The 9,733-nt window shown below is 36.9% G+C and overlaps 1 protein-coding gene across 1 annotated transcript; it reads left to right on the forward strand.

The window, feature by feature from the left end:
* Positions 1-9,057: 9,057 nt before the first annotated feature.
* On the forward strand, positions 9,058-9,462 carry LOC107788349 (uncharacterized). Its single transcript, XM_016610027.1, has one exon. It carries the CDS (start codon positions 9,058-9,060, stop codon positions 9,460-9,462), a length of 405 nt encoding a protein of 134 aa, XP_016465513.1.
* Positions 9,463-9,733: the final 271 nt, after the last annotated feature.

Here is a 9,733-nt window from a genome sequence, read left to right on the forward strand (position 1 = left end):
GAAAACCCTTCAGGGCACCGCAAGCCGAACAAGGTCAAGGTTTTGGCAAAGAAATCAGGTTATGGAAACTCCGGGGCAACAAAGTATGGCAATTGAGAGTTGATTGGTTGGACAGATTGGGCCAATTAATCCGAAATGCATGTCATGATCATTGGTACTAGCTGTTCCACTTAGATAAGTCTCTTTCCTTTTTCCTTTTTAGCAAGTCATCCAGTTTTGGATTTCATTTCTTTTGGGTTTAATTTCTCTAAGATATTTCAATGTCAGTCTTGGTCAAGCAAAAAAAGAAAGGATTTCAAAGCTTACTCCCAACTTCCAAAGTTGCATAAGGCACAGGGCGGCCAAGGCATTGATAGAGATAGTATGATGTGAAATGGGGTATAAAGGTCAGAGGAAGTTTCATCGGTGAAATGGTGTGGTTATTTTTTGTGAAATGCAGAGGTTCAAACAGATGGGGCAAAGATGTAACACAACGGTTTGGGTATAGAACACTCGGGCCATCTAAGGTCATGAGGTTTGAAAGTCGGTCAGAAAGGCAAGTAGTTCAGAGCCAGTTCGGGGAAGCCAGTCAAAACAAAGCACGACAGCGGGGAGACTTTCAACAAGAATGCCACAAACTAACCACCACATTTTAAACTGACAAGATTTCTCTTTGATTAAAATAGGGGCAGGAAATCTCGATTGTTTCGGAGAAACCTACTGTAAGAAAAGGCAAGCACCAGACAGGTTTGACCGTAAATTCTCAGGACCCGCCAAACAATCATGATTAGCATAATCCAGCATAAATGCACCACAAAGGAATGTAAGTTGGTTTCAAAGTTTGCAAGTTTGATATAGGATTCAATTAGGAGTTGTCAGGACCCTTCTGAATAATGGGACCTAGCTTTAAGATTTCCATTAGATAACAAGATTTGGAGTAAGTTCTGTTGTAGGGTGGTATAATTTAGCCGTAAAAATTGTCACACTTAAGATAAGACTTGATTTTGATTTTCATGACTCTCCTGGATAATGGGATGTAGTTTTATGTTTTCTTATAAATAACAAGATTTAACGTAAGTTCTGCTGTAAGGAAGTATAATTCGGCTGTAAAAGTCATCACTCTTAAGATAAGACTTGATTTTGATTGTCAGGACCCTCCTGAATAATGGGATGCATGTTTAATAATTTCTTACCTTCAGAAGATATAACTTAGATTTAAAATTGTCGTTAATAAAGAGTTATCAGGACCCTCCTGGATAATGGGGTGTAGTTTTAAGATCGACTTAGATAACAAGATGTAGCGAAAGTAATACCTTTAGGAGATATAATTTAGATTTAAAACTGTCGTTCAACTAGGAGCTGTCAGGACCCTCCTGGATAACGGGATCTAGCTTTCAAATTCTTAGTAATATTTGGTAATATGATTCAGTTTAACACTCACATATGTGCCCAACTACCAAACTGGGGCAGAAAGTTTTCTTTGTTTTGTCTATTTTTGTTGAAATCAGTCACCCACTTGGAGAATAGGGAGAAGAAACTCAAATTCAGCAGTCAGGCGCCCACCTGGAGAGCACGGGAATACATTTCAAGTTCAGCAATCAGGCACCCACCTGGAGAGCACGAAAATACATTTCAAGTTCAGCAATCAGGCGCCCACCTAGAGAGCACAGCAATACAGTTCAAATGTTGTAATCAGGCGCCCACCTGGAGAGCAAGGGAATACAGTTAAAGTTTTGGCAATCAGGCGCCTACCTGGTGAGCGAGGGAGTACATTTCAAATGTTGTAATCAGGCGCCCGAGCACAGCAATACAGTTCAAATGTTGTAATCAGGCGCCCACCTGGAGAGCAAGGGAATACAGTTAAAGTTTTGGCAATCAGGCGCCTACCTGGTGAGCGAGGGAGTACATTTCAAATGTTGCAATCAGGCGCCCACCTGGAGAGCAAGGGAATACAGTTGAAGTTTCGGCAATCATGCGCCCACCTGGAGAGCAAGGGAGTACAGTTCAAATGTTGTAATCAGGCGCCCACCCGGAGAGCAAGGGAATACAGTTAAAAGTTTTGGCAATCAGGCGCCCATCTGGAGAGCAAGGGAATACAGTTGAAGTTTTGGCAATCAAGCGCCTACCTAGAGAGCACGGGAATACAGTTCAATTTTGGCAATCAGGCGTCCACCTGGATAAAAGGAAATCATTTCAAACTATAATTTGAATTCATCAATCAGGCGTCCACCTGAAGAAAAGAGAGAGTGTCTCGGATCACAACTCAACAAAGGGACTTCACCGGGAGAATACAAGTAAACAGGGCAACAAGAATCACAAGATCAAGTTTGAAGACACAAATAGGATTTTTGTAATGTATAGATCATAGTTTAGTCTAGCGTCTTTTATTTCGGCATGGTGTAATAAGGAGGTCAGTAAGTAGTAGCAGCAGCAGCACAGTGAAATCACAGCTTCATGGTAGTTCCAGCTACCAAAACTTTCCGAACTACACTGAACTGATTCCTTTATAGTCAAGGATATGTAGGCAACCTCGGAAGCAGGGTGCGGTCAAATCTTTCAAAAATGCTTCCACGGAGTATTCAAACGGGCAAAAATCGCTCGTATTCGCTCACTTTATCTTTGCACGAAAATTTTCCGTGTTTCAGAACAAAGAGGGGCAGCTATAAGCATGTGATTTTTTCCCTATATGAATTACTCCCATAAATTCAAGAAAATAAAATTTTCCATTGTTTGCAATTTTGTGGATTTTTGTAGCATTTTAGTTAATTGCTTGCATTTGTTTGCACATGTTTAATTTTGTTAATTCATGAAAATGCAAAACAAATACATTGCATTTGTATATAGGACTTAATTTTACACTTTAGATTAATTAGTAAATTAATTTATTTGACAAAAATAGAAAAAATCACAAAAATGACTCATTTTTGCATTTTTATTTAGTTTTGAATTTTGTAGCTTTCTTCTAATTTAAAATTAATTAGTTGTGGTAAATATTATTTTGGGTAATTAGCTTAATTTGGTAAAATATTTAGTTTAAAAGTAATTTAGGATTTGATTTAATTTTGAAAAGGAAAAAGGAAAAATTGATTAAAAGAAATGAAAGAGTCAAATAAAAAGGGTTGTGATTTGGATCATTTGGGCAGGACCAAATGAATTTCTTCCCCATAACCGCTCAAGTCCGGCCCAGCCCATCCCCAATACCTGATCCAGTCCCCAAATCGAAACGGCGTCGTTTCGTGAAGTAGAGATCTGGTCCGTTGATCTCTTTCAATCCAAGCCAAGGAACACCCCTCCTTTTCGATATAATTGTCCGAAATTCACAGAGAAATATCGTATTCTGTACTTCAACTCCCTCATCCTTAACCCTAAAACCCGCCGCCCTGAATTTCTCCATCATCTCCGGCCGGCGGCGGAGCTCAAACCACCACCAAAATCCAACCATGCAACCATCACCCCTCCCTGAGCCCCAATCTACCACCATTTCTCTCCAAATCCTCACCAAATTGGGTCAATTTCAAATCTAAAAACGAAGAAAAGAAAATCCTACAAGCTTTCAAGTTTTCTATGAATGATGCGGCTTGAAACTAGTATTGTTCATTTGTTCTCAAAGAGAACATGCGGGTAATACCAGTTTTGGGTCAAATCGGAGTCGCCTAAGGTTGTCAAGCCCTGTCCGTGTGGCCATCTAGGTATTTTTGTTCTTTTCTCCTTCGTTTCTATCTTCTGTTTTGTTCATCTCTTTCTGTTTCTCCTCTTTTATGTCTTTTAAATGTTTTTAAGTCATTTTGTGTGCATGGTTGTGATTCTGAATATTTCTCCTCTTTAATTTGAGTTTATTTTTGCGTTAAATGAAATGGGCATTAGTGTATCAATGTCTTGGTGTAATTAGTTGATATAATTGCTTTAAATTACTATTTACGAGCATCTCTATTGAAATCTTTTTCTGCTGAAAATTCAAAGGTTTGTTTGTTTGAAAGATTCCAACTAAGTCCAGAGTTTGAAAATTCATGTTTGGGCTATAGTATACAGACCCATGGGTTTGGGTTGGGTTTTGGGATTAATTCGACCCAATGTGGTGGCCTGAAAGTAATTAGTAGCTGTTTAAGGGGTAGTTTAGGGAGATTGGGTAGGGGAATCTCTTGTAACTGATTGAGGGAAGCTTCCTAGAAGTTGGCTTTGGGACTTTACTGAAAATACTAATTTTAAGCTAGAGATTGAATAGCAAAAATGAAAATATCAAAAGGTTTAAAGTGCAAATAAGAATCCCTTTTATGCTGCCCTAAGACTTGCCTATAAAGGCATCTTTTATTCTTTCAAGAGTCAGAACGGGAGAGATAAAAATACAGAGAAGAGAAACGGCTAAATAACTTTAGTGAATAAAGACTATTCTATTGAACTTCATTAGTGATTTTTTTCTGAAAACAATAGTTACAGGTTTTATGATTTGAAATGGATTGACATTGGGTTTTGAGAAGTTGTTGTGGTTGAAGTTTGCTAAGGGTCACTATTCTATCGAGTTTTCAAATTGATTGTATGGTCCTACTTGATGAATCTGGGTTTAATTGTAGGCTAGAAATGGTTTGAAAATTATTTTGCTGTTTGGGTCTTGGGTTGAAATCATTGCAATATAGTTCATTTTCACTGATTTAGAGTTGTTTTCCTTCTTGGGATTTTCTACTGTTTCATTGGTTTTGTGAGTTGATTTCACTGCTCAACTAGTCGAATCTGGGACTGTCATCTGTTGCTGTTTGTTTGCTGACTGTTCACCGCTATTCTTCTTTGTGCAAATTCCAGGTACATGCTCTTAAACCTGCATAATGTGATCTTCAAGTTGAATGTGAAATGAAAAATGGAAGTTGGAAGTTTGATATTCAGTCGTGTGTGTTGTTTATGTGTTAAGCTTGATATTCAAATCTTCTTCTCTATGTAAATCTTAGCTTGTCATTCTAAATACTAATGTTGTTTAAGTTCCCATGCGTCTAATGTGTACAACGTACGGATACTGTTAGTTAGATTTAGTAGTAGCCTATTTAGTTTGAGTGGCTCCTTTGATTACTGAAGTCACAAGGTTTTTTACTGCTATAGATGCAAATTTGGTAAGCACTTTCAGGATTTTGTTAAAACATGTATGTTGACTCTTAGGTGTAGTAGCTGAACGCTTATCGATCTTGAAATATTGACACCATTAAGGAATAATGCATAGGTTGTATGGTAGCATTGTACTGACTTTCAGTTGTTAATGAGGCCTACTGTCATGTTTTGATCACATAAGTGAAAGAAGGAAATGTTCTGATGATTGTCTCACATCAGTTTTTGAATTTTGGGTTTGATTGTGATTTTACTTAGTTGGTATGTTACTTCTTCAATTGTTGGTCTAAAATCAGTAACAGTCCGGGTTAATTCACAAATTTGAACAAAACAAAAATGGAATTGTGGGCAATACACGTTCGTCGGTGGATTTGTTTATTTGGACTACCGCTTTTCACTAAGACTTGGGCTCATTCAGGCTTAAGCCTGAAGGTTCAATACTGATTCGCCTTTGGTAGTTAGCTGGGTTTGATACTGACCCCCTATTTAATTGTTGCTGACTTTGAATGCATGACAAGAGTCTCGAATTCGAGTCTCGCTCCTGCTTTCTCCTTAATTTGGGCCAGGATGTTTGCAAAGCAGGGACGCGGGTTTTTCATCGTTGGGCCTTCCCCCTTCATGCCTTTGGTTCTCTTAATTATGGCACGAGCCATTCGTTGTTTTCAAATAGTCAAATCCGTTTTCTCTCTTCAATGCAAATGTTCTTTCATAAGGCTGGCCTGAACTTGGATTTATTGTTTGAAAATTGGTTCAAACTTTTAGTTTAAGCAGTGGTGACATTTTTCCTTTAATCAATTAGTGCAGGGGAGTTGTACTAGATAACACAAATAGCTTATGGCCCCTTCAAATTTTTAGTTTTCCTTTAAAATAAGTCAAGGTGCGTCGCGCCAAATAAAATCTCAAATGTGTGTCCCTCAATTATTTATTTCTTTTAAATCCTTAGAACTCGAGGCGCGCCATTTAGCAAATTTCCCATGGCCCTCGCAAAGTTAAAAATGTGTAGTTGCTTTAGGCGCGTTATTTTAATAATATTACCTTCCTAAACTCGGGTGTGCATTTCATGTGACCCAAATCCAAATCTCAACAACGTTAAATAAAATGTGTCGTAGACTGCGGGTGCATTTCATGTGGCGTGGTTCAAGACGTGTTTTAGATAACGTTGAATCTTCCTAAAATTAATTAAAAGCGGTTAATAAGCTAAAATATACCATAGGCTAAAACATGTATTAAAATCAGATAATTATGCCAATAATAACAGTTGAGCGACCGTGCTAGAACCACGGAACTCGGGAATGCCTAACACCTTCTCCCGGGATAACAGAATTCCTTACCTGGATTTCCTCGATTCAGGATTTGAACCGGTGACTTGGGACACCACACAATTATCCCAAGTGGCGACTATGAATTTAATAAATAGATAATCTCATTTCGATTGTCACTTTAATTGAAAAAACTCCCTTATGCACCCTCTCAGGGAATAGTAAAAAAGGAGGTGTGACACTCGGTCCGTGGTCTCGAGCCTCCGAGGTGACCTCCCAAAATGCCTTATTAACAAGAAATTGGTTCCCCTGATTTCACTGTAACATAATGCTAATCGTTTTTATTATACTTAATAACATCTCGTATTGGTCTATGCGTCCAACTGTGCAAAAGGCATAGCTAGGGGCTGCAGTATATATTATTTGGAATATCTACATTTTTTTTGCAGGTGAATATCTACATAAAGAAAAGGGTAATAAATGAAGTACCAACCATTGGATAAAATGAGCAAGGAAGGTTGTGTAATTGACCAGTGACTTGGCCATATATATCTCTATACTTTGGATGTAATGATCTTCCTATTTTCTTTGAGATTTGTGAGTAGAAACTATTAAATAAAGTCAGGTATTTATAGCAAGGCCTAACAGTTAATTTAATGATATAATCAATTCTTCAAATGAAACTCTAAGTGGTTGCTATTCAAAGAAGAAACAAGTAATTTAACTTTACAATGCAATAAGTCATGGAGAGGAATGAGCGAATTAAAAGGACAATATAAGAAAGACATATTTGGTTACTTTTGACTAAATCAATTATCAAAATCCTCCATAAAACTTTTATATAATTAAATTTCATAACTCCCCTAATTTTTTGAAGTAAGGATACATTTCCCTCTTGATCTTTTGCATTGAATGAAAATTCTTTGAATTACCACTGTTTGGTGGTTGTCAAAATATTTGAATATTCCGATGGAGTTTGATATATATTATGTGAAGTAATATATGAGAATTGGAAGAAAGAGAACGGTTAACGAAACAGTCCCCAACTTATAGTGGTAGAGAGAGAGAAAGGGGATTAGGGAGGAGGTTTTAAAAAATAAGAAAATAAGAAAAGAACAGAAAAGCTGAAAATTAGGAAGCTAATTGGTTTAACCGTGTAAAAAAACAGGGACAATTTCAAAAAGAAAAAGAAAATCTCCTCACTTTTTGCTCAATACTGACCTCCCTCGTCGTTTACCGTATTTCAGTTACCTCCCTTGCTTTGATATTTTTGTAACAATTCTTTTTATAACTTATTTATCATTAATATAAAGATTATCAAATGACTATTATACCCTTAATAATATAATCATCTCTTAATTTTGTGAACATATTGTTTAATGAATTCAATGAAAACGAAATGAGCTTTGGTCGAATTCAATAAATATCGAGTTGTGCGTTTAAACATTTTCCTGAAACTTTGTTACAAAGCTATTCTCTTGAACTTCTTATGGTGCTGTATTGCTGCTTCAACAATATCTGTAATTTTTAGGCCTATAATTCACTGATTAAGAAGATAATGTGAAATGTTTCGCCACTTATTTGAATCTTCTGAATTCAAATAATTTTTTCTTTTACCGGATGTGTATGCCGATTAGATGCGGCTAGAAAGGCTCTTCTGAGTGATTCATAAACCCTCGTCGGGATAAACAAGTAAGGGAGCCCTTCACTTCAAAATAATCAATCAGGACTGATGTCATCCGCGCTTCTCCTGACTATTGAAAGCGGAAGTTCAAGTTTTGAAGCTCATATTCCAGCATTCCTTTCAATTCTTTCAACCGATTTGGCAACTTTCAGGTATACAAAGTTGGTCATATTTTGTTCTTTCATAAAAAATCTCAGCCTTTCTGCAAGTTCCAATTTAGAAGGCTGAAATTGACCATTAGAAAATAATAGACAATATAAAGAATTCTCCTTAAAAGTTTATTTTGATGAGGGCCTGAATTCTCACTAGGTATTTAGAATGAAAACCTAGGAAAAAAATGATACTTAAGAAAAAGAAAAGAAGATACAGAAGTGAAAACAAAAAACGGGTAGTATTTGATAGGGAGGCTCTTCTCATGCAAGAGGTGTCAGAATTCATCTTTGTCCTTCACCCTCCACAAAAAAAATGTAATCAAATAGCATCTCAATCTTGAAGTAAATTGATAGAGAAGGATATTAAGACTAGAATTGTACTTATTCATTAATTAGTTATTACTGTTGCTTTAGTCAATTATTTTTAGCTGTTAGTTACTTGTTAGTTAATGCTTAGCTGTCTATTAGCTTTCATTTCCGGATTAGTTAGTTAGTTTAGTGCTCGATCAATGTTCACTGTATATAGGAACTACTCTACATCATAATTGAGCATCGAGTTTTATTTTCTCAATTAGAGACTCCATCTTTGTTTCCCTTTTCTTCAACCAATATTCTAGAAGCTTCTAACTGCTTCCTTTATTGTAGCTGCGAAGCTTTCTAAGCTTGCATTCCAAAGCTTGACATGGTATCAGAGCTGTTATAACGTCTAATCGATCCATAGAATTGAATTATGCAGAGTACTGCCAAAATTAGGGTTCATTTTGGTGCGACATCAATCCTCAAGCGAACAAACAAATCGAAGCTACACTCATTCAATTGAGGTTCTCTGCAACTTCATTCACTCGTTCAATCGGTGTTTCTTCTCTTTTGTTTTCTGCTTCGAGCTAAACTAATCATGGCGGTAGACGACCCAAATATAGAATTTACGACTGCGACAACAGAGATCCAATCGACAATCGATGTAAGTAGTCCACTTTATATTCATCCTTGTGACAGTCCTGGACTGGTTTTAATTCCAGTTCCTTTTGATGGGCTAGGATATCGTTCATGGAGGAGAGGTGTATTGAGGGCCCTCTCTGTTAAGAACAAATTAGGTTTCATCACTGGGGAATGTAAAAACCCTAATTCGAAGTCGATAAACTTTAGACAATGGGAGAGATGTGACGATATGGTAACTTCATGGATTTTGAATTCACTTGCTAAAGAAGAGGATAGTGTAGAGTATGTGAATCGTTCAGTTGAATTGTGGAGAGAACTTGAAGATCGTTATGATCAAACAAATGGGGCAGAACTATACTAGATCCAAAAGAAAATTAATGATTTGAGTCAAGGAGTACTAGACATTACTGGATATTACACTAAAATGAAGAAACTATATGAAGAGTTAACTAATCTTAGTGCAAAATCCCTCGATAGCTGTCAGTACACCTACGGTGCAAAGGAAAACATGCACAAAGTTGAATAGGAAAGAAGATTGATACAATTTCTGATGGGTTTAAATGAGGTTTATACTATAGTTCGAGGGAGCATATTGATGATAAATCCCTTGTCTTCAATGGCACAAGCCTTTG

The sequence above is a fragment of the Nicotiana tabacum genome, chromosome 18 (genome assembly GCF_000715075.1).
Source record: "Nicotiana tabacum cultivar K326 chromosome 18, ASM71507v2, whole genome shotgun sequence".
In the NCBI taxonomy this organism is placed as follows: domain Eukaryota; kingdom Viridiplantae; phylum Streptophyta; class Magnoliopsida; order Solanales; family Solanaceae; genus Nicotiana; species Nicotiana tabacum.